The sequence below is a fragment of the Salvelinus fontinalis genome, chromosome 11, assembly GCF_029448725.1.
Source record: "Salvelinus fontinalis isolate EN_2023a chromosome 11, ASM2944872v1, whole genome shotgun sequence".
Lineage (NCBI taxonomy): Eukaryota > Metazoa > Chordata > Actinopteri > Salmoniformes > Salmonidae > Salvelinus > Salvelinus fontinalis.
The window spans coordinates 32,749,574-32,775,138 of record NC_074675.1 but is presented as its reverse complement, the minus strand read 5'-3'; the positions used below and the strand labels follow the sequence as shown (position 1 = coordinate 32,775,138).

At 41.6% G+C, this 25,565-nt stretch overlaps 1 protein-coding gene across 1 annotated transcript; it reads right to left on the bottom strand.

Moving 5' to 3' along the window:
- Window positions 1-19,462: 19,462 nt before the first annotated feature.
- LOC129865571 (transcription factor Sox-19b-like) lies at window positions 19,463-25,295 on the bottom strand. The gene is made up of 2 exons (XM_055938458.1): window positions 24,234-25,295; window positions 19,463-22,157 (listed from the first exon to the last, which is right to left on the bottom strand). The coding sequence occupies exons 1-2, from the start codon at window positions 24,854-24,856 to the stop codon at window positions 21,911-21,913; spliced, it is 870 nt and encodes a 289-aa protein (XP_055794433.1). The 5' UTR covers window positions 24,857-25,295; the 3' UTR covers window positions 19,463-21,910.
- Window positions 25,296-25,565: the final 270 nt, after the last annotated feature.

The window sequence follows — 25,565 nt, the reverse complement described above, 5'->3', positions numbered from 1 at the left end:
GTGAACAACAGACTCCAAAAGTTAATGAAACTTGATAGAAGGGTTGTGCTGAAGATGTCTGGAAGATACACTTGTTTATTTCCACCTTAAGCCACAACAGTGACCATCTCTCTCTCTCTCTCTCTCTGCAAAGTACGTCTTTCTCTTTTCATCCCTTTTCTCTCATCAGTTTCCCTCATGCTTTGTTTATCACTCACTCACCAACTTCTGTCCTTTGTTTCTATGACGGGAACGAAAGAGAGGAGCCAAACCACATGAGAGGAAAGAGAGCGAGCAAAAGGGGTAAGTAGAGAAATGATTGTCTTGGAAAGAAAGAGAGAGAAACGCTGGTTGTAGCAGGCCAAGGAGTAGGAGAAGCAGGAGGGAGATCGACAGAGGCAGGCAGTTTTAAGAAAAAGAGTTTGGAGAAAATAAAAACATTTTTTTCATTGAGATTGAGAGAGAGGGTGAGAAAGAGCGAGGGGGGGGGGGGGGCAGAGAGAGAGAGGGCCCCGGCAGGCATTTCTGATGGTGATTGTGCAGCGGAGATGGCAAGCTCCAACTTTGTTAGGCCGTATCACCTGTGAGATAGATGCATCTTGGGAGGTCTGACTGAGCTTTAGAAGAGGCCAGTTTTGTTCCACTGCACTCAGTTCACACACATACACACACTCATCGCCTCCTTTAATGTGTGGGCCAGTCTTTATCTACCTGCTGATTGTTAGGCCTGCATTTCCCATCTCCCCCTATCTGGCCATCTGTGAAACACCCCACCTCTGGCAGAACCTGGCGGAACACGCCATTGCCCCACCTCAGCGGTGGTGTTTTGGTGAATGCCTCAGCTGGCTGATAAGGGTAAAGCCCTTTCATCTCCCCAATGGTTTAGTCTGTTTAGTCACAGGATTAAGATCAAGTGTAGCAAACTTTTCCTCTCCCTTGTTCATCCTCTAATCATAAAAATGGATGTTTGCACCAGATGTGTTTCAGTAAGAACACACATACACACAGATGCAAACAAAAATACATACGCATACACGCAGTGTTCCCGAGTGGTGCAGTGGTCTAAGGCACTGCGTCGCAGTGCTAGAGATGTCACTACAGACCTGCGTTCGATCCCAGGCTGTATCACAACCGGCTGTGATCGGGAGTACCATAGGAGCGGCACACAATTGGCCCAGCGTCGTTCGGGTTAGGGGAGGGTTTTACAAGTAGGCAGTCATTGTAAATAAGAATTTGTTCTTAACTGCCTTGTCTAGTTAAATAAAGGTAAAAAATATATACTAGAACTAAAAAGGCTTGTCTCCCAACAACCATCCCACCAATCTCTCTCTCTTGCTCTCAGACCTGTTGAACTCTCCCACCCCTCTCGCTCTCCCTCTCTCTTTCAGACCTGTTGAACCCCCTCTCTCTCCCACCCCTCTCGCTCAGACCTGTCTACCTCGGGGTGTGTCTCTACTAGCTCATTAGGGTTACCTGTCATTCTCTCACTCAGAGGTTGGCAAACACTTCCTCTATTAGCAGCATTATACCCCTGTCGAATGTCTCCTATCTGCCATAGCTACACGCCACAGCTATGTGAGACAGATCTACCCAACCTGGGACACCTCCAGTCCTGACAAAGACAGCAACACTTTCTATGATCAGTCTGTGAGTGTGCATACCACCCATGGTCTTGACAGACTTTGTAAAACGCTGAGCTTGTTTTGGGTTTTTGGCTATTATCTGAAAAATAACATCCGTGACAGTTCTCAAATATCGTACATTTTTTATTTCAAATGTTTTTCTCGTATTTCAAACCACGCATTCAACAGGTGTTTCTTTTTTTTTTTTTTTTTTACATGGCGGCTAATAGATTTCGTCCCATTTATATCCACGATTATATATTTTGACATTTTCATACAGTATCTACATCTTAATGTTACTGTTCTGTGAAACAAACAAAAATTGTGGGTGAGATCACCATCGTCATTCCTGTTGGGCTGTGAGTGTGAACTGTGAAGTCTTTTGAAGCTTCGGAGATGCGGAGATGATTCTGTGATGTTTCACCGCAGACTGGAGCCAGACTGACAGACAGTCTTGCCTTATCGTTTGTGAGTTCCTTGAATTAGCTAGGGTGCTGCAAACAAAGGGGCACTAAATAGTACTATGCTAGGCAGGCAGGTAGGCCTCATGCACATACACACACATACACACACTATCAGCAGAGATCTTGCTTCTTTGACAGCAACTGTTGAGAGATGTGGGAGGGAGCAAACACACACACACACACACACCTCCCTACCGCAAAAGGGGAAGAAAACCATCACTGTTTTTCCATAACCTGTTAGGCCTACCCGGGTTCACTCAGACCTGCAGTGGTGGAAAAAGTAACCAATTGTAATACTTGAGTAAAAGATACCTTACAAGAAAATGACTCAAGTGAAAGTGAAAGTCACCGAGTAAAATACTACAGTAATATACTACTTGAGTAAATATACTTTTTAAATATACTTCAGTACAAAAGTAAATGTAATTGCTACAATATGCTTAAGTTTAAAAGTAAAAGTATAAATAATTTCAAACTCCTTATATTAAGCAAACCAGGCGGCACAATTTTCTGGTTTTTGAAATGTACGGATAGCCAGGTGCACTCTCCGAAATTCAAGATATAATTTACAAATGAAGCATTCATGTTTCGTGAGTCCGCCAGATCAGAGGCAGTAGGGATGACCAAGAATGTTCTCTTGATAAGTGTGTGAATTTGAAATTTTCCTGTCCTGCTAAGCATTCAAAATCTAACGAGCACTTTGGGGTGTCAGTGAAAATGTATGGAGTATGACTGATGACTTACATGGCCCTTGGACCTATTATATTACGTAATGTTAGTTGTGTAACCATAAAACATGTGAAGATACCTGTGGTAGGCCTAACACTTTATTTAACCTTCTTGATGACTCCCAATAGATCTACCCAAATGGCAGGACATATGAAGGCCTTGCCCTGAAAAAACAAAACTGTTGGAGGAATATGTTGCTCATGTCTATGGCCAAGGTATTGGATAGCACATCACTCAGTCAGCCCTCATAGCTCCAAAAGCTCCACTGCTAATTATAGACCTAACAGGGAAGACAAGTAGACGAGAGTGGGGTAAGTTGAGCCAAAGGGTTAGTTAAGCCACTCTTTGTTTCTAGAAAACCATAAACAAAATGAATCTTGTGAACAAATATTTAGGAAGAGGTCATGATTTCATAGAGTCTGTGAATTAAGAAACCACATGGAAAAGGTGGTTAAGCAAGTTAGAACCAAAAAACAAAGTCAAATGAATTTGTGTTATAGGTTTCATGATGCTTGTATCTAAACCAAAGTAAATAGTTCTAAGATTGTCTTGCACATGAGTTGGGGTCTCTATACACTACAATGTGAGTAGTAAAAATAGTAGAAAGTACTACTTAAGTTTTTTGGGGGGGATTATCTGTACTTTACGATTTATATTTTTTGACAACTTTTACTTTTACTTCACTACATTCCTGAAGAAAATATTGTACTTTTTACTCCATACATTTTCCCTGACACCCAAAAGTACTTGTTCGATTTTGAATGCTTAGCAGGACAGGAAAATGGCCTAATTCACACACTTATCAAGAGAACATGCCTGGTCTATTCGAGCAGCAACAAGGGATGAATAAATAGACAATGACACTGAAAGAGGTACATTGATTAGAAAATAACATGTACCTGTGCTTAAAATCTCTTATGGATTAGCCCCTTTTTTTCAATTTTTGCCTAAAATGACATACTCAAATCTAACTTTCTGTAGCTCAGGCCTTGAAGCAAGGATATGCATATTCTTGGTACCATTTGAAAGGAAACAGTTTGGAGTTTATGGAAATGTGAAAGTAAGGTAGTATAAGATAACACAATAGATCTGGTAAAAGATAATACAAAGAAATAAAAAATGTTCTTATGTATTTTTTTGTACCATCATCTTTGAAATGCAAGAGAAAGGGCATAATGTATTATTCCAGCCCATGTGCAATTTAGATGTCTGCCACTAGATGACATCAGTGTATGTCTAAAGTTTTAGACTGATCCAATGAACCATTGCATTTCTGTTCAAAATGATGTATCAAGACTGCCCAAATGTGCCTAATTTCTTTATTAATAACTTTCATGTTCAAAATTGTGCACTCTCCTCAAACAATAGCATGGTATTCTTATTCTATTCTGTAGCTCTGTAAATTTGACAGTGCAGTTAGATTAACAAGAATTTAAGCTTTCTGCCAATATCAGATATGTCTATGTCCTGGGAAATGTTCTTGTTACTTACAACCTCATGCTAATCGCATTAGCCTACGTTTGCTCAACCGTCCTGTGGAAGGGACACCAATCCCAAAGAAGTAAAAAAAAAAAAAAAAAAGGCTATGATAGCAGAGAGAAACAACCCACTGGGCACAGACGTCAATTCAATGTCTGTTCCATGTTGGTTCAATGTAATTTCATGAAATTACGTGGAAACAACTTTGATTCAACCAGTGTGTGCCCAGTGGGAAGATCTTATCTGTTGACATGGAGTCTGAGCATGCTAAACATATCAAGAATCTCAAGGACCAGTTTCATGAGCTTAGTAGCCTCAAATGTTGAGAACTTGCCTTTGAATTGGCACATCAAAACAACATCCCTGTCTCAGACAACTGGTCAATAAATTGAAGGGTAAGTGATATTGAACCGATATCTATATCTGAATGTAGGCATACATTTAAGATATACCACAACATTAAACTTTGACGTACCAGCACCAACACTCACAGTCACAGGACACCATCTCCCACTTACCCCATGAGACACAATTTTACTCTGTCCACATGCTCAATTTACCCCATACCCGGGGTAAATTGTGCCAAGAGACCACTTTTTTTGACAAGCTAAGTTTTCAAAACTGTTATGTTTACATGAATTTTGATTATTTCCAGGGATACACAACATCCTGAAATGCAGTAGATGTAGATACCTTTGGTAGAAAGAATACTGTATTTCCCTTGATGTAGTTATGCTGAATTTAAAACATGGCTCAACGTACCCCACTCTCCCCTACCCATAGAACGTATGCTGTTGTCAGTCATAAAACTGAATCTTATAGCCATCCATGATCAGGCTTCCCCGGTGCAAGGTTGGAAAAGGACCCGTAAGTAAGCATTTCACTGTTAGTCTACACCAGTTGTCTATGAAGCATGTGACAAAGAACATTTTATTTGATTTATTGCGTGACTTGGGGTATTCAGGTGCGAACATGTGAAAATGCGGCAGATCCGGCGTTCAGTGACATTGCAGCCAACCGTGTGTGAGTGCGTGTGTGTGTCATGGCAAAGTGTGTGTGTCGGTGCTGCGCCAGAAACGGACACCCACTCGCTCACTTGTGAGCAAACAACGCAACAAGCAGGTCTTGCAATGACCTGTGCAGAAAGGAGTGGTTGGTTTGTAGTCAGTCACAGACAGTCCGTGATGGGGTATGAGCTTATAGGTTTTTTGGGGCCTGTGTTTCTGTAGTTAACCTCCCCATGACCAGTGATAAGCCCCTAGGCCTCTTACCTACTGCAGTTGTTAGGCCCCCTATCTATTAAAAGCTTATTTAAAATGTGCACATTTTATGTTCTTAAAGGGTCAATCAGCAGTTGCTGATTCAAGAAGAATATAACTTATAAAAGACTCATGAGCTTGGTTCAACTGCCATACCCAATCAGAACCCAAAATATAAGCTTGTTTTATTCAAATTTTTGTAAACAAAATAAATGTAGCTCAAAACATGATTAAAACTATAGTTTGTATATAATGGATGGTCCGTCCTTGCATCCATAGCTCTGTCTATTCATTTGAGAGTGGTAACATTTCTCCTACCCCATCCATAGCTTTTTACTGAAACAAGGAGAAAACGCGATGTTATTGTTTCTACTGCTGATTGCCTTTAATATGTGTGTGGGGTTGTGTTTTGTTGGGATACTGTTGCCCAATTTATAGCCACTTGTATTGTCCAAGTAAGCTTGTGTGTAAACCTCAAATAACGGTTTGGATAAATTATTGGACATGTAAAAAATATGCACATAAGACATGAGAAGTTGTGCAATTGCAATTGACTGTGTTCAATTGTATTATAGCATGGGTTTTCTGTGATGCTCAAATCCTTGCCTATAGCTCTACGTAGGCGATGTGTGCGCACTGTGCGGGCGGGGCTGCAGAAAGGGAGCGTGAGGAAGGTGTTTGCTCTGCCCTGCTTTGCGTGCAAGAGAGGAGTGGTTCGTAGGCTTCAAGGAATGCAGGTAAATAATATGCACGAGGAGTTTCCATGACGACTTCTGATGTGGTGAGGTTTCCTGCAGCAATGTTGACTAAAGAGAAAAAGTGTTTCTCTTTTTGTGTTTAGATGATTGTCAATCTCCACCTTTGAGTGCCCTCTCTTTGAAAAATAAGAGACTCAATTAGGCCAGTTGGTGCACATTAATGAATTAAAAGCAGGAAAGGTTACATCCCACTGGGCAGAAATTGGTTGAATCAACTTTGTTTCAAAGTAATTTGTCAACCTAGTGTGACATGGAAAATACATTGGATTTGAAAAAGCAATCAGTCAGCGATTGTTGTTTTGAGGGTGACAGTTCAACCACAGGATTATGTCATCATGGTAACCAAATTTCAACATAGACAAACCTTGTTAAATTTTTTTTGAATTTGTACCCCTTAAAACAATGTCATATCTTCAACTTATATCCACTTTCAGAAAAAAAACAATAGGCTGGGCAGCACCTCCTACTGGAGAATGTACAGTGCATTCGGAAAGTATACAGACTCCTTGACTTTTCACCCCCCAAAATATATTACAGCCATTCTAAAATTGATTAAATTGCATTTTCTTCCCCGAATCAATCGACAACAATACACCAGATTTTTGCAAATATATACAGTTAAAGTCAAGCTTCCCACAATAAGTGAATTTTGGCCCATTCCTCTTGACAGAGCTGGTGTAACTGAGTCAGGTTTGTAGGACTCCTTGCTCTCACACGTCTTTTCAGTTCTGCCCACAAATTTTCTATAGGATTGAGGTCAGGGCTTTGTGATGGCCACTCCCATACCTTGACTTTGTTGTCCTTAAGCCATTTAGCCACAACTTTGGAAGTATGCTTGGGGTTATTGTCCATTTGGAAGATCCATTTGCGACCAAGCTTTAACTTCCTGACTGATGTCTTGAGATGTTGCTTCAGTATATCCACATAGTTTTTTCAGGCTCATGATGCCATCTATTTTGTGAAGTGCACCAGGCCCTCCTGCAGCAAAGCACCGCCACATCATGATGCTGCCACCCCCGTGCTTCAAGGTTGGGATGCTGTTCTTCGGGTTGCAAGCCTCCCCCTTTTTGCCTCCAAACATAACGATGGTCATTATGGCCAAACAGTTCTATTTTTGTTTCATCAGACCAGAGGACATTTCTCCAAAAAGTACGATCTTTGTCCCCATGTGCAGTTGCAAACCGTAGTCTGGCTTTTTTATGGCGGTTTTGGAGCAGTGGCTTCTTCCTTGCTGAGCGGCCTATCAGGTTATGTCGATATAGGACTCGTTTTACTGTGGATATAGATACTTTTGTACCTGTTTCCTCCAGCATCTTCACAAGGTCCTTTGCTGTTGTTCTGGGATTGATTTGCACTTTTTGCACCAAAATATGTTCATCTCTTGGAGACAGAACACGTCTTCTTCTTGAGCGATATGACAGCTGCATGGTCCCATGGTGTTTATACTTGCGTACTATTGTTTGTACAGATGAACGTGGTACCTTCAGGCATTTGGAAATTGCTCCGAAGGATGAACCAGACTTGTGGAGGTCTACAATTTGTTTCTGAGATCTTGGCTAATTTCTATTGATTTTCCCATTATGTCAAGCAAAGAGGCACTGAGTTTGAAGGTAGGCCTTGAAATACATCCACAGGTACACCTCCAATTGACTCAAATTATGTCAATTAGCCTATCAGAAGCTTCTAAAGCCATGACATTATTTTCTGGAATTTTCCAAGCTGTTTAAAGGCACAGTCAACTTAGTGTATGTAATCTTCTGACCCACTGGAATTGTGATACAGTGAATTATAAGTGAAATAATCTGTAGTCTGTAAACAATTGTTGGGAAAATGATTTGGGTCATGCACAAAGTACATGTCCTAACCGACTTCCCAAAATTATAGTTTGTTAACAAGATATTTGTGGAGTGGTCGAAAAACGAGTTTTAATGACTCCACCCTAAGTGTATGTAAACTTCCAAATTCAACTGTATATAAAAAAAACTGAAATAGCACATTTACTTAAATGTTCAGACCCTTTACACAGTACTTTGTTGAAGCATCTTTGGCAGCGATTACAGCCTCAAGTCTTTTTGGGTATGACGCTACAAGCTTGGTACACCTGTATTTGGGGAGTTTCTCCCATTCTTCTCTGCAGATCCTCTCAAGCTCTGTCAGGTTGGATGGGGAGCATCGCTGCACAGCTATTTTCAGGTCTCTTCAGAAATGTTAGATCGGGTTCAAGTCAGGGCTTTGGTTGGGAGTGTCCCGAAGCCACTCCTGCATTGTCTTGGCTGTGTACTTAAGGTCGTTGTCCTGTTGGAAGGTGAACCCTTACCCCAGTCAGAGTCCTGAGCGCTCTGGAGCAGATTTTCATCAAGGATCTCTCTGTACTTTGTTCCGTTCATCTTTCCCTCGATCCTGACTTGTCTCCCAGTCCCTGTTGCTAAAAAAACATCCCCACAGCATGATGCTGCCACCACCATGCTTCACCGTAGGGATGGTATTGGCCAGTTGATGAGCGGTACCTGATTTCCTCCAGACCATAGGCGGAAATCCCAGGGGGGACAGGGGGGACACGACCCCCCCATCCTGGGAAAAATATGATTTGTCCCCCCCAATATATCACTGTAAACATAACTATGTAATTTCAATAATATTCATAATATGTAATGAAAGCACTTAAGCTGATTATAGACACTTAATAGCGCGTTTTTAAGTTTCAAAAGATTGCGACCCCCGCCATTTTCCTCACAATGGTTTGATCCACTGCCAGTTCCTTAGCTGGCAAGGTAAAAGAGGGTTCGTATCTATTGTGTGAAAGGCACTCAATGCACGTAACTGACGTGAGGTTTATCTAGTCAATCGGCCATAGCAATGTTTTTTTTTTTTTTTATGTTGGCAGGGTTCACACACACACACACACACACACTAGCTGAATTTGCAGAGCTAGCATGCAAACTAAAGCAAACGTTAACCATCAAGCTAGCTAGTACCTATTCCATTTATGTGGCGTCGTCAAAGATGGAATCTTTGCTATCGTCAGTTTATTCCAAGATTAGCATGCAGCTGGAGTGCTTCAAAGTCCCTGTGATAAGGTTAGCGATAAACTGAAGTCCAAACTGAACAGAACTACACTTTCTTCTACCATTGTCTTAAATACATTTAATGGTTTCGTTGCAAAAGCTAAATTGTCGCTAGTGAACTTTTTTATTTTTATTTTATTTCACCTTTATTTAACCAGGTAGCAAAGATTATAGCAAACACCACAGAAACGGAATTGGTGCTCGTTAGCTTTGCAAATTCAGCTTTTGTTGGAAGTCAGCCAATATGAAACAAACTATAATATAATGACGAAAGGTTGCAGCATATGTTGTGTAATTGGTGAACTCATACAGCTGTCAACTCTTGTCACTGCAATCTGTTTCAAATTTGCTAGCTATCTTTTAGATCGAAGCACATATAGAATGATAGAAGATAAGATGATAGAAGCCCATCTCTTACTGTAAATAACCTACACACTGTGTGTGTGTAGCCAGCCAGGTAGAAAAATGGCAAAAAAAAGACGGACATCAGAGTATTTTTCAGTACACCAAAACGCAAAGTAAGAACCCTAGTAACCTAATATCTCAAAGACTAGTTGATAAAATGTTCATAAGAAAGAAGTGAAATGCTAATGGAAATGTTTCACAATGATGTCATTAGGCAGAGCAGGCAACCGATGGCACACAGACAGCAGAGTTGGGGACAGATATGCAGGGACAGACTGGCAGAGACAGGGAGTCTCAGGTAAGTTTGTTGAGTCTTTGTTTGGCAACATTATGAAAGGTTCTCCATTTTTTTTTTGTAAATAGGGACATAATTGGAAAATGCCATGGATACCCCCACTCTCAACTTAAACTGGTGACTGAACTAAGATTTGTTTAAGGCAATGGTATTGCTGTTGTGATTAATTGTGTAGTTTTGGGTACCGGTAGTTACGAGTACGGCAAACACCTTATTTATTTTCTAGGAGACAGACTGTGAGTCAGTGAGGGTGGTGAAAGGGAAAGAGCCAGGGAGAGAGACTTCAGAGAACAATGTCACAGCCACGGCAGGACCAGGTGTCACCCTTGTTGCCAGCAGCACCAGTATAGGGGACAGTGGCACAGCATTGTCCAGTTACCTCAGTGATGGCACAAAACTATATCAGCCACACCCACAATTTATAGAACCGCAAGCTCTTGCCAACAGAGTGTTGACGTTTCAAGAGAGATAGTTTCGCGATTTCCCCTGGCTACATTATAATCCATCAATAAAAGGAGTGTTGTGTTTTCACTGTAGCCAAGGGTTTTCAAGCCAGCCATCTTTTGGCCAAAGAGCAGATGCTGCCTTCATTAGTGCAGGATTTAGGAACTGGAGAAAAGCCATTGAAAAATGTACAGCACATCAAAACTGCCAAACCCACCGCCACTTTGTAACTGTAACAGCACACCAGCTAAATCCAATCAGTGTCCAGTTATCCAGCGCGTGGGGTAAACAGCAGGAGGACGCAAGGTATTGCTTGATGAAAATTGTTAGTTCGGTGTGGCATGTAGTAAGACGGGGACAAGCCTTTAGAGGCCACACGGATGACAGTGGGAATTTATACCAGCTTTTGAAACTTAGGGCAGAAGAGGATGATCCCATTTTACTGAAGTGGTTAACAGAGCGTACCACAATGTACAAAGGCCCCAAAGCACGGAATGAAATTCTGAACATCATGGCAAATACAGTCATTCGAGCCATTGCAGCTGAGATTAGGTCTCTTCCGATTGTACAATTTTCAGTAATTGTTGATGGTACTCAAGATGTCTCTGGTCCTGAACAGGAGAGTGTCTGTCTGCGTTATGTTGACCATGACCTTGTCCCTCACGAGGAGTTTATTGGGCTGTACAGGGTGTCGGAGACAACAGGCGAGGGCATTGCGGAAGTGGCAACTGATGTGTTGTTGAGGCTCAATTTGCCCATGTCTGGCTTACGTGGGCAGAGTTACGATGGTGCCTCAAACATGGCAGGAAAATACACAGGTGCACAGGCAATTGTGAGGAGGCAGCAGCCATTAGCCCTCTATGTACATTGTGGAGCACACAGTAAATCTGATTACACAGGCTGGCTGCTCAGCCTCCCCACTGATCCGGGATTCCCTTTCCTGGGTCCATCAGTTAGGTGTCCTCTATGGCCAGTCAGGAATGTTTAAGAGCAGGTTTGAATCAATAGTCATGTCCAAAGATATAAATCTGACCACCCTGAAACCCCTATGTCCAACAAGGTGGACTGTGCGGAATACTACTATTAGAGCTGTGCTAGGACAGCATGAGCGGGTACTAAGCAGCCTAGAGGAGATGGCAAAAACTGCATCCAAGACAGCTTCAACTGCCAGTGGCTTGTTCGAGCACTTCAGCAAAGGCAAGACTGTGTTGGGCCTCACACTTGCCTCTGCTGTTCTTGGAGAGCTTGAATGTCTAAACATTTCACTGCAGAAGAAAACTCAGACTGTCTCTGGTATGCAGGCTGCAGTCGAGTGTGTGCGGTCATCTCTTAGGGGCAAGAGAAATGACGAAAGCTACCTTTGACTGTATGAGAAAGCAACAACATTGATTGACTCTATTGAATCCATTGAGACACATTCAAGATGATTTGCTGGCAAAGCAGTGGATCACTATAGGGCAGAATTTTTAAGTGTTGGATGGTGTGGAGGTTCAGTTTGGCGACCATTTTGATCAGGACAGTCTAAACGTCCTGCAAAAGTTGGAAAGAGCGCTTCTCACGGGGGAGTTGGATGAGTCTCTAGATCAGTACCCAGAGCTGAACATAGATTCTCTTTCAGTGCAGATCCCTGTCTTTCACAACAAATACCCCTGTAGCAGCAGTGGAGAGGCAGCAGAGGTCCTCAGGAGTCTTCCAGTGGAGGTGCGGGGGTTGTTTGACCAAGTTGAGGTGCTGATCAGAATTTTGTTTGTGGTGCCAGTGTCTTCATGTGAGGCTGAGAGGAGTTTCAGTGCACTCCGCAGGTTAAAGACTTGGCTACGGGCTAGCATGGGCCAAGAGAGACTGAACGGCGTAGTTGTCTGTAACGTACATAAAGACAGGCTGGACAGTCTCAAGAGGGAAAATATCTGTCAGCAATTTGTTGGATCCATTGAAACCCACAAACATATGTTCAGTTCTTTTGTTCAGTAGTGTGTATAGCAGTGGTTCTCAACCTTTTGAGGGGTACTGGAACCCCTGCATATTTTGAGGCAAGGCAGGCAAGGTTTTGAGCGGTCCTCAGGGACCTCCACCCCCTCTATATTATATGTTAAGTTACTGGAAACCTTGTGGTACTGAATACGTTCATTACACTTTTTATTTCACGGACCCCTTTCAATTACAGGACCCCTTTCAATAACACCAGGGACCCCTAGGGGTCCATGGACCCCTGGTGTATAGTATGATATTTGTTCTTTTGTTTAGTCGTTTTCAGTTTTTAGTACATGACCGTACACTTACTAATTATTTATTTAATGTTATTTTTGTGTGACATACTTGTCCATAGCTGCTGTTTGAAGAGTTGAGACACTGACTGAAGGATATTTTGGTTGATTTATTTGGGTTATTCATTTATTTGTGTCTTTTTGTTCTTGTAAAACTATTGTAGTAGACTCAGGCCAGTGGAGACCAACGTTGTGATGGTTCTCAATGGAGATTATTTTAGACGAATCACACCATGTTCATTGTATTTACGAAAACTGCACCCATACAGTGTACAGTACCATTGCCACCTACTGGCCTTTCTTGGTATTGCTGGTTGTAAGTACAAATACCTGCATACATACTGGACTGATAAGGAACACTGCTATAACTATTATTAGTAGTAGTATTATAATGATTTAAACATTTGAAGAAGTTGGGACAACCCTTCAATTAACTACTGTACCTATCAATTATCCAGTAGTAGTGATTATTGTTCCTCAATATACATTTAACATATTACAACGTAGGCTATGTATTACAGCACTACTTTTGGTGTCTCCCTCAGGAATTGCTCTTGAGAAAATGTAATGTAATTGTCCCCTCCAAAGTTGATATCAGATTTTCGCCCCTGCTCCAGACCAAAGAGTTCAATCAAGGTTTCATCAGACCATAGAATCTTGTTTCTCATGGTCTGAGAGTCCTTTAGGTGCCTTTCGGCAAACTCCAAGCTGGCTGTTGTCTTTTACTGAGGAGTGACTTCCGTCTGGCCACTCTACCATAAATGCCTGATTGGTGGAGTGCTGCAGAGATGGTTGTCCTTCTGGAAGGTTCTCCCACTTCCACAGAGGAAGCTCTGGAGCTCTGTCAGAGTGACCATCGGGTTCTTGGTCACCAAGGCCCTTCTCCCCCAATTGCTCAGTTTGGCCAAGCGGCCAGCTCTAGGAAGAGTCTTGGTGGTTCCAAACTTCTTCCATTTAAGAATGATGGAGGCCACTGTGTTCTTGGGTACCTTCAATGCTGCAGACATTTTTGGTACCTCTCCCCAGATCTGTGCCTCGACACAATCCTGTCTGGGAGCTCTATGGACAATTCCTTCGACCTTATGGTTTGGTTGTTGCTCTGCCATGCACTGTCAACTGTGGGACCTTATATAGACAGGTGTGTGCCTTTCCAAATCATGTCCAATCAATTGAATTTACCACAGGTGGAATCCAATCAAGTTGTAGAAACATCTCAAGGATGATCAATGGAGTATCATAGCAAAGGTTCAGAATAATTATGTAAATAAAGTATTTCTGTTTTTATTTTGTAATAAATTGGCAAAAACGTCTAAAAATGTGTTTTCGCTTTGTCATTATGGGGTATTGTGTGTAGATTGATGATTGAAAAAAATGTTAAATACATTTTAGAATAAGGCTGTAGCGTAACAAAATGTGGAAAAAGTAAAGTGGCCCAAATGCAATGTATCTATTTACAGCTACCCTCTGGTCTCCTATCCAGGGATTTAAGGTCGGTGCTCTCCGGAATCTTTGGGATGTCACTTCTCCATTGAAGTTGAAATGTAAAATGGTTAAGGTAGGGGTTAAGGTTAGGGTTAGGTTTTAGGGTAGGGTCGTCCCAAGGACACCGGATAACACTGACCAGGGTTTTAACTAGGCCCAGCCCTGCTTAGCTATGATATTTGTCACTCACTATTACCAATGTGCTATCGTGAGAAACTAAATATATTCACTGTTGCTATAGTAGTCATTCCAAAGTGTACACTCTTAGAAAAAATGCTCCCAAAAGGGTTATTTGGCTGTCCCCATAGGAGAACGCTTTTTGGTTCCAGGTAAGAACCAAAAAGGGTTCTTCAAAGGGTTCTCCTATGGGGACAGCCGAATAACCTCTTTAGGATCTAGATAAACCTACGCTCTTAGAAAAAAGGTGCTAACGGAGTAAACGAAATGTGGCCATACTTTATCACACATCATCAATAATGCTATTTAGGCCTACATAGCATTTGAAAGTCATCAACAGCTATTGTTTTAATTTAACCAAAGATTCTTCTAAAAATAGACAAAATAGGCCCAGGGTTTCAAGCTTCGGTTGATTTAAAATGTTAGGATATTTAGGGAATTGTGAATTGTGAATATTTAGTGAATTGTGTCAATGCAACAAAATATCACCATTTGAAGCAGCTGTATCTCCTGGTTGGATAGTTACATCTGTGCCACTAACTTAGTTTGACTTTGAAGATGCAGTCTGGGATCTTAAGCACAACAAATTTGTAACATATTGTACGAATTGAATTCTGGAGGTGGAGGTATGTTGGGTCATTGTCCTGTTGAAAAACAAATGATAGTCCCACTAAGCGCAAACCAGATGGGATGGCGTATCGCTGCAGAATGCTGTGGTAGCCATGCTGGTTGTTTGTGCCTTGAATTCAAAATAAATTTACAGACAGTGTCACCAGCAAAGCACCCCCACACCATCACACCTCCTCTTCCATGCTTCACGGTGGGAACCACACATGTTGTGATCATCCTTTCACCTACTCTGTGTCTCACAAAGACACGCCAGTTGGAACCAAAAATCTCACAGTTGGACTCATCAGACTAAAGGACAGATTTTCACCAGTCTAATGTCCATTGCCTGTGTTTCTTGGCCCAAGCAAGTCTCTTATTCTTATTTGTGTTCTTTAGTGGTGGTTTCTTTGCAGCAATTCGACCATGAAGCCCTGATTCACGCAGTCTCCTCTGAACAGTTGATGTTGAGATGTGTCTGTTACTTGAACTCTGTGAAGCATTTATTTGGGCTGCAATCTGAGGTGCAGTTAACTCTAATGAACGTATCCTCTGCAGCAGAGGTAACTCTGGGTCTTCCTTTCCTGTGGTGGTCCATCATGAAAGCCAGTTTCATCATAGCGCTTGATGGTTTTTGCAACTGCACTTGAAGAAACTTTAAAAGTTCTTGACATTTTCCGGATGGACTGACCTTCATGTCTTAAAGTAATGATGGACTGTCGCTTCTCTTTGCTTATTTGAGCTATTCTTGCCATAATATGGACTTGGTCTATTACCAAATAGGGCTATCTTCTGTATACCACCACTACCTTGTCACAACACAATTGATTGGCTCAAACGCATTACGAAGGAAAGAAATTCCACAAATTAACTTTTAACAAGGCACACCTGCTAATTGAAATGCATTCCAGGTGACGACCTCATGAAGCTGGTTGAGATAATGCCAAGTGTGTGCAAAGCTGTCATCAAGTTGTTTTGATTTGTGTAACCCTTTATTGGTTACTACATGATTCCATATGTGTTATTTCAAAGTGTTGATGTTCACTATTATTCTACAATGTAGAAAATAGTAAAGATAAAGAAATGTGAGTAGGTGTGAATAAGAAGGTGTGTCCGAACTTTTGACTGGTACTGTATATATTATTAAAAATTTGCAGGACATAACATATCATACAAAATGGATGACGTAGTACACAATTGGATGACGTAATACACAATTGGATGACGTTTTACCTCATGAGCACCACTTTCAAATTACTGGCTGAAAATATAAAAAAGTTCTGGAGCATCACTTTAATTCCAGTTTGTCTTAATTGATATATTGGATTCATGATCTCCATCTCAACCAAAAATCCAAGTTAAATAATAGGACTAAATCAAATCAAACTTTTTTTTAAGTGCATCCCACTAGGCAAAGATGTCAATTCAACTTCTATTCCACTTTGGCTCAATGGAAATCTGTTGAAATTATGTAAAAACGAAGTTGATTCAACCAGTGTGTAGCTAGTGGTATTTTAAGTGTGATTTTATTATATTTAGTCCTTTTATTTAGATATTTGGTTGAGATGGAGATGTGAACCGAACAAATGAATTATTAATTTGTAGACAAACTGGAATTAAAGCCAGACTTAAATCAGTGGCACAGATGGAACCTTCCAAGCAGAAGATACATCTCCTTAATATTTTAATATTTGGTTGCGTTGGCAACCATACAATTCCATTTCAAAATACAATAACTAGCCTATTAACAAGTTAACAAATGATATGTTGGATTCACATCTTCAACTTTTCAACTCAACCAAAAATAAAAGTTAAAGAATGGGATTAAGCCAGTGGCTCAGATGGAATCTATCCAAGCAATAGATACATTCATTTTAAAAGTTGATATTTGGTTGTCTTGTCAACCAAACTCAATTCAATATTTATTTTGTAATACAGTAAATAGACATTTGGTTGACAACTAAACCAAAAGTCAGACATTGTTTTTCCATTGGCATTTGATTGTGCTTTTAGGTGGTTGACAGCATGGTGATAACACATTTGAAATTCAATTAACATTTTGCTGTATTTTGAGTGGGTGAATATAGGTTTTAATCTCATTGAACAACATCTCAACCAAATATTACCCAATTATCCACGTTGAAATGACGTGGTGTACCCAGTGGGATAGGCCTATGCAGCAAAATGTGTTTATGAGTAAGAGACGTTTCAGACAGTATGAGACAAGGCAAATGTGAACTTGCTCATTGATCAAATAAGAGAGACCCAATTAGGCCTACCAGTCGTTGCGCGTGCATTAATTTAAAGCAGGATATATCACAGCAAATGAGTTTACGCTTATGAGTAAGGAATGTCTCAGCATCAGAAAAAGCAAGTCGACATAAAAAAAGAACTGAGCGTATTGTAACTAGCCCCCTGAGTCATAGAGAAGACTTTCTGATTACCACAGCTTCCCATAATTCTTTAAAAGTCACACCGCCAGCATCTCGCACGCACTTGTTTAGCCCTGGCTCACCAAATCCATGGCAACCACTTGTTGAAGCCTCACTGCCCGTTGCTAAGATATTGAATGTATTCTACCAGAAAATCCTCCTACCCCCATGTCCCCTCACCAAACTCAACAACGCTCCGAACGCACAGGGCGCACAGGCTGGCCATCATCTAACTTCCGTCATGCAGTGGGACAACAAACTTGTTTTAACCTTTATCGAAATAGGCAAGTCAGTTAAGAACAAATTCTTATTTACAATGACGGTCTACCCCGGCCAAACCCGGACGACGCTGGGCCAATGGGCGATGCCCTATGGGACTCCCAATCACGGCCGGATGTGATACAGCCTGGATTCGAACTAGGGACTGTAGTGACTCCTCTTGCGCTGAGATGCAGGGAGCCCGAGTGGACCTTTGTCAATTTATACAGATCAATATACATGAATGCTGTCAAAAGTATGGGCCTACACTTTAAAGTTTAAAAGGGTCCTTGCTACACAGTAACACCACTCATGCCATCTGGCTAACCATTTGGCGCAAACAAAATGGTACCTTATCTCCCCCTCCATACACAACTTCCCAATTAGTGTGTTTCAATTATTGCACCCTTATTTAGGAATAGACCAAATTGTTCTAATCTCCAACTGCTTGGCCCAAATTAATATTCCGAAGGGTGCATGTGGTCATGGGCCGGGGCTAATGTAGTGAGGGCCAATTTACGCACTTTCTTGGCTCGTTTCGCAGCCTTGAGTTCAGAGTTTCCAGGGAAACGACAGGCCGTGTTGGTAGAGTTAGTTGGGTCTTGAATGTCATATTGTCAGAGAGGGAGAGATGGTCGGTTTACCCCCCCCCCCCCCCTTGCCCCACTCCACTCATATCTTCCCCATGGCTCTCCCATCCTCCCCTCCCCTCTACCCTGCGATTAGCCTGCGCAGGCTCTCCGATTTCCATGAGAATGGCGACGGGCGGTGAAAGGGTTAAGCCTGATCTGGAGAGAAGGGGCGATAAAGCCCCCGAATGCAACGCTAATTTTCTGCTCGGCGGGGGAGCGAGAGAAAGGGAACAAAGCTCTCTGGGGGAGTCGCCGAAGACTCCGCGGCTTTACTATGTGCACCTGCGAGCTCAAAAGCTAGGGACAATGTGCCTCCGAAACGGGCAATTATGAGTGGGCCAGCCACCCGCTTTCTCTCCGGAGAAGGGGAGGGGTGGGCAAGAGGGGGAGAAGTGAAATTTAAAAGACGGGGAGAAAAGTAAATGATCGACCCTAAATCATTCTAACCCCCCCGCGCCTCTCCTACACCCCGGACGCCTCTGTCCCATCTCCCCAAACGTTTTTTTGTCCGCCTCCTTCCGAAGTTTTATTTTAAGCATCCCCAAGCATAATGGTGTCCACCTGTGGTGCCACTGTTTAAAAGTAAACCCGGCTCGTTTTGATTGAGCGCCTGATGTCAGGCCTATGGTTATTTTCTCTAATGATCGCGGACAGATGAGGTCACTCAAACAGCTGAGCGGCCAAAACTGAATAGGAACAATTGATAACGCGTTGTAAAACATTAGCAGTCACTTTGGCTGGTTTTAAAATATTGGATTAAATAATTACATTTTTTAGAGCCTGTATTATGCGTTTATTTCTCAACTTTGCCTGACAAAATATGCTCCAAATGAGTACCATATCAAAAACCTTCACCGATGGATGAATCGACCTCCTAATCTGACGTGTAATCTACGCATTATTCATACTGGCACAATTGTAGCCTGTGCCGGGAATTTCCAAAGAATAGTCTATAAATGGTGCGTCATCTTCCTGAAAGTGCTATACTGATTTACATGTTTTACAATGGAGTGCATTTCTAAAATGTAAACGTTTAGAGAACAAACTAAAATGGCTGAAAATGTCCAAAGAAAACTGCTGAAAACCTGCAAGGAATATATTTGGAGACCAGAGGATTTAAAAACGTTTTAATACTTGTCATCCATGCCACATATGAAAATGAGTTAACAAAAATACCCTTAGTATAGGTGCCTCAAATTGCTTATTTATACACAATGCACATCAAAAGTTGCAAGACTCAAACAAGGATTAGACAACTAAATAAATTCAAAAAAAATTAAGTTTTACACACTTGGATTGCAATACACATTCATGTTTCATTATTCCTTTCATATAAATTATAGTATTTAAACCCAACCAAAAATAATTTGATTCATTCCCTTTATGCAAGTTCCTTAGTGGATTGTACAATACTAAAAAAGGGACTGTTGGAACATGACAGTTCCAGAATGGTTGTAATTTGATGTGGTTCAACCACTTCCACAGCCTAAAAATGTACCCACTTGCAGTTTCAGACCGCAAAAAAATCTAAAATGGATTCTTTAACTTTTAGCAGCACTGTTTAACTATTCATAAATTAGTTAGAGAGTGTTGTGAGATGAAACAAAGACAAATTAATTTTAACCCTCAAGTCTTGTTACAACAGGAAAAGGAAACAGGAAATTTAAGACAAAACTTGATGCCAACTCATTTTGTCAGTCATTTTGTAGAATTATAAAAAGTGGAATGTGTTATCTGAAGACCTTACGCAGCAGGCAACTCAAATATGAAACTGAGAAGCTGGAGACATTGTAAAATTAATAGATTTTAATCTCTACCATTAGTTGCCCGGGCAGAATGTACTAACCGTGCTTGGTTGGATAAGTAGAAATCCATAAAAACAGTTGCCGAGCTAGAGAAAAATCATTCAAATGTATTTTGTAAAATAAACTTCAATAGAATGCAGCATTTGTATAAAATGTAATTCAGTTAATTGTATTCTATGAACACAATTAAAACAGGGGTATCTGAACAATAAACATTAAGAACTTGGGACAACTCCTAATAGCATTTACAAAACAAGTTAAAAAAAAATGGATGACTAATGCAAACAATTACATTGACAAATGTAAATCTCATTGCAGCAGCAAGGGGTTATGTTAAAGGACAGGATTTGCATTTTGTTTATTGGTCCAATGTTGATACAGTCACCAAATGTTTTGCATGTCAGCAGTCAAGTTTAAGATATGATTTTCTAGAGGCAAAGTGTCACTTGCCACATGATACAAAACATCATGTGGCAAGTGACTTTTCTTCTTGAAAACTTGACTGCTGACATGCAAAACATGGGGACTGTATCAACATTGGACTAATGAAAAAAAAGTTAAAGAATGAGTGGATTTTTCCTTCAACTTAAAAAATAAAAAAAAGTTGAAGACAAACCAAAAATGTATTGGTATGGGGTTTGGACATACAGTACTACTAAACACACCAGTTAATCTCACATACTCATTTCCATTGGATCCAATGAACTCATAAGATTGTCCAACAGACTATACCATGTCATCCTATGAAATTGGCTTTAAAAACAAGCACGCTTACTCACAAAGCAGTAGAAGGCAACAAGTGGCCATACTTGTATATTAAAAAAAACAAGTCACTTCATTCAAGTTATACTCTGTGCATTTCTCCCTTGGTCTCCCCATTTCACTGCACTAGCAAGCGGTTAGTTGATTTGAGATGTTCCGTTCCACAAACAAAACCAGTTCAGGAATCACAATCCTCAGAATCCTTGTGGTGGGTCATGTGATTTGTATGTCACTGGCCTTAGGAGGATAGTGATTGACTGACCCCGGTTCCCAGTGTGTTGCGTTCCCGTGGTGGGGCCCCCTCTGTCTGCATCCCACATGGCACCCTATTCCCTTTATAGTGCACTACTTTTGACCATGCAGGGCCCAGGTCAAAAGTAGACCACTATATGGGGAATAGGGTGCCATTTGGGACACTGCCCGTGTCTCTCTCCCGGTTGGTTTAGTTCACGATGATTACCGATCAACCCGAGGGGCACTACTGTGCCAGTAGGACAAGACAGGAGGCAGAACACAATGGAACAATTGTGAACATACTACAGTCACATGCTTTGTGACATACATAGGGGCCTGGGCATTTTTGAATGGAAGCTTGTGATGTCAAGCTCAGTTTTTGTCAAAAGAGGGGAAAAAATATATATGTACACAAACAAACATTTAATCATCACAAAGTCTATGTACAGTACAGCAGTCCGTCATAATGAGAAGTTAATTGAGAAGGGTCTCCGTCCAAGAAGTGGATGGGCGACTGAACGAAACAACCTAGTCTTGGGACAGACTAGGGACAGAGGGTGGGCTCATTATTGTAGTCAAAATGCAGAGGTAGAAAAATAACATTTTTATATAAAGTCACTGTTTTTTATAAACGCAACACGGGACCATAATGAGTGGGTCTGACAATGTTGTGCCCAGCGTGTGTGACATAACTGGTGTCCTTGTGCCTCTCCAAGCCAGCACACTCACATTGAGTCCCAGTCACTATCCCACCAATCCCTAGATATGAGTGAGAGGCACAGTCCCACTGAGATAGTGTTGCTGGACGCTGTAGCCTCCTCTCTGGGAGACAGGGTCATTGGTGTCCCCCCCGGGGATGTACATACTAATCATATCCCTCAGGTCCCCCTGGAGAGGCCCACGGTGGTGGTTAGGTCCACCAGTCGGGGAGTGCGACACTGGCTCTGGCTTCACCATGGACATGACTGGGTTGGGCTGCTGGTGGCTGCTGCTGTAAGACATAGGGCTGAGGAGGAGAGGGGGGGGGGGAGATGCTGTTATTGACTAAATTATATGAATGTTATGCTACAGTATGTCATGTCGGGCCACGCCACTAAATTGTCAGGTACACACGCAACACATAGCCTAGACCCGATTAGACTATTCTACATGACAGACAATCATGTCTACTCAGTTCAATACAAATAATTTATTTCCGAAATGTGTCGTAAAGAACGGACCGATTATGAAGTGTCCAATATTTCAGTTTCATCTCAAATTTGCAACAAGTTCAGTATTTTCTTTGGGATATTAGAGTGGATTTGTCAAATAAGAGTGCAGATTCATATTGATTCCAAGACAGACCCATCTGAATTAAATAATTACACCTGCATGACAGTCAGAAGAGGGGCATGCAATAGATTATACTGGGTGCAGACAGACATGCATAGATCTGATGTGACCAGCAATGAGTCACCTTGAGGGAGAGCCCATGGAATCCACCCTATCTGTTTACAAACAGCATGGGATGGGGATTGGGGACAGGACAGGTCCAGACTAGTTAGGCCACCAACTACAGCACCATGAAGCAAACTGCAGATATTCTCAGTTAAAGAATTCATAAACCAACTAAAGGCGCTTAAAGATAGCAGGGCGAGGAATTATTTTACATTGGAAGCATGAAAAAGCGGTGTGAATGTGTTAATTAAGCAATTTCTTTTTAGATGAAACTAAATGAGTCACTGGTGTCTCTCTGCAAGAGGCCTGGGAGAAGGCACTGATGCGGACTAGAGGATTGTGGGTAAAGGACCACACACAAAGCTTTCCCATAGAGTGGGCCTCTACACATGCTCTACAATCCACAGGCCCGAAAACAAGTTAACAACCTACACTTAACCAATTGTATGTTTTTAAAACTGCAGTGCTTTGTTGCAAGTGTGAGCGCTGTTATTTTGGCCCGGTTTCTTGTTAGAGATTTTTAATCTCCATGAGACTAGCCTGGTAAAGGTAAAAGCTAATAAGGTAAAAACAAAATTGTAAAAAATATTAACCCAAGTTCTAAAGACATAAGGTAGAATGTTTAAATAAATTAAAAAGGTTAAATGACAGGTCAAACTTGAATGATTTTATCCTTAAATGTGTAGTATATTTAGCACTTCTGAAAAACAAAAATACAAAGTAATCTTCTGAAAAATAATTGGGAGAAAAACAAAAGTTATGGCTCTGTGTTGGATGGGCGAGGGTTGTGAGTCCATGACATGGGTTCTAATTCATCTTAGTTTTAAACAGGCAAATCCAGTTAGGACCCATGTGTTTGTTGCCAATCAGATTATAAAATTCATCAAATGTGTCTGAGTCAGAATGTTGGAAGTGTTTAACAAACAAGTGTTTAACTAAATTTGAGCAGCTCAAAGTAATTCAAAACCCATCATGCTCATTATCTGACACACATTTTGAAATACTGACAAGGCATGAAGCTGGCTGAAACTGTCCTGATTGTATACTGCATTAACTAATAAAATGTAACAAAATGCAGAAGTAATGTTAAATAATTTATTCCATGTTGGGCGATTAATAATTCATGGTCCATTAAAAGCAGCAGGCTATATCTTTTATGTGATAAACTGCAATAATTGGGCCTAAAGTAATGTGATTTAACAATAAGTCTTGATTTAGTGCAACATTGATTCTGCAGCAAACACTGGTTTAAAGCAGAGAAAGTGGGGTTCTGTTCAGACTAGCTCAAATCGTATCACAATAACGAGAAGATGGAAATTTGCTAACTTAAGGCTGCCGAGCCACTGACAAGTTTATAATTGGTTCCAAATCAAATAAGAAACGTTGTCTAGGTTATACAAAAGGGTACACGCTTTCAAATGTTGAGGTAGGTTAAGTATTGAGGGTGACCTTCTCATACAATACGCAATAAACTCAGTAACTGCAGGTGTCAGATTACAACGGTGGCAACTGGCGAGCAAGCACTGTCATTAAACTCTCGTTATCAAAACTGGATTTACATGAAAGCTATAAAACATTGTCCTTCTCAATTAGGCATTAGAATCAGAAGATGCGGAATGGAATTTAGAACTGGAACATATCCTACCTGTAAGTGTTGGCACCGTTCATATACGTCTGTGCTGCGGTCATGGCCTGGGGGTACTGGAGAGCGGACAGGTCGTAGCGGTGCAGCTGCTGAGTGTAGCCCAGGGCCTCGCTCTGCATCCCGGCGTAACCTCCCGCCGGGCCCCACCCGTAACTCTCCATCCTGGGGCTCCCACCTTGGCCCTGCGCGGCGGCCAGCAGGTTCCCGGCAGAGAGAGGGTACTTTCCCATCTGGTTGTCCTTCTTGAGCAGGGGCTTGGATTTACGGCGTGGTTTGTACTTGTAATCGGGGTAATCCTTCATGTGCACCGCCCTGAGGCGCTTTGCTTCGTCAATGAATGGCCGCTTCTCAGCATCAGTCAGTAGCTTCCACTCGGCGCCCAGCCGCTTGCTGATCTCAGAGTTGTGCATCTTGGGGTTCTCCTGGGCCATCTTGCGGCGCTGGCCCCTAGACCAGACCATGAAGGCGTTCATGGGTCTTTTGACCTTGTCCATGGGGTCCCCGCCCGGAGGACACAGTGATTTGGACCCCAGGTGAGAGTTGCCGGTGACCGGAGACATGGCGGTTTGGTGCGACTGCTGTTGCCCAGAGGGCTTCAACTCGTGTTCCATCATGTTATACATAGTTGTCTGGAACTTGTAAAGTGTCTCAGTTCAAAATAAATCAAGTTAAAATTAATTTAAAAAAAACAAAGTAAACAGTCACAGCCTTTGTCACCTTACCTGTCGGCTTTTGGCCGGGTGGTTTTCCCGTTCTAGAATGACAAATGGAAACCGAATGCACAAAGTGTTCCAAATCAACTAATTAGAAGACACATCCGATTCAAACAACCGGGAATAAATTACGAGTCGGTGTGTAAAGCGGTCATTAGGCTACATAAATCAAGCGAGATAAAACGTTTGAGGAATTGTTTGCGCATGTAAAAAAATATATATATATTAGAATTTAAAAACCCTTCAGTCTGTGAGGATATTTCTTTCTGCGCAGGGTTGCAGACAACCACCTGTAGCGACTCAATTCTGTAAACTGAAGAGTCCTGCGTGATGACAAAAAAAGTGATTCCATTTCAATCGTTCGGTTTTTCAGGAGATAATTGTATTCGAAGGGTCCGGACCAATCCCCGAGCGCGATAGGCTTCCCCGTGCGCGCGCTCATTTGCTTAACTATAGGAGGGTGCGCGAGTTGCATGTGCTGGATTCACTGAGGAGTGGAGCACTTGTTGATGAGCGATAGAAAGTGTGTGAGAGGGACGGGGTGCTTTTCAATGAGAACAAGTAATAATCCCGCATACACTCATTTAAAAGTGTGACTTCTGCTGTAATTATTTAGTAT

Bases quoted from the DNA above. Each gene is read 5' to 3' on its own strand.
- LOC129865571 (XM_055938458.1), bottom strand. From the start codon at position 24,856: ATGTATAACATGATGGAACACGAGTTGAAGCCCTCTGGGCAACAGCAG. The intron at 22,158-24,233 runs GTAGGATATGTT...TCTCCTCCTCAG, and splicing joins AACGGTGCCAACACTTACAG to CCCTATGTCTTACAGCAGCA.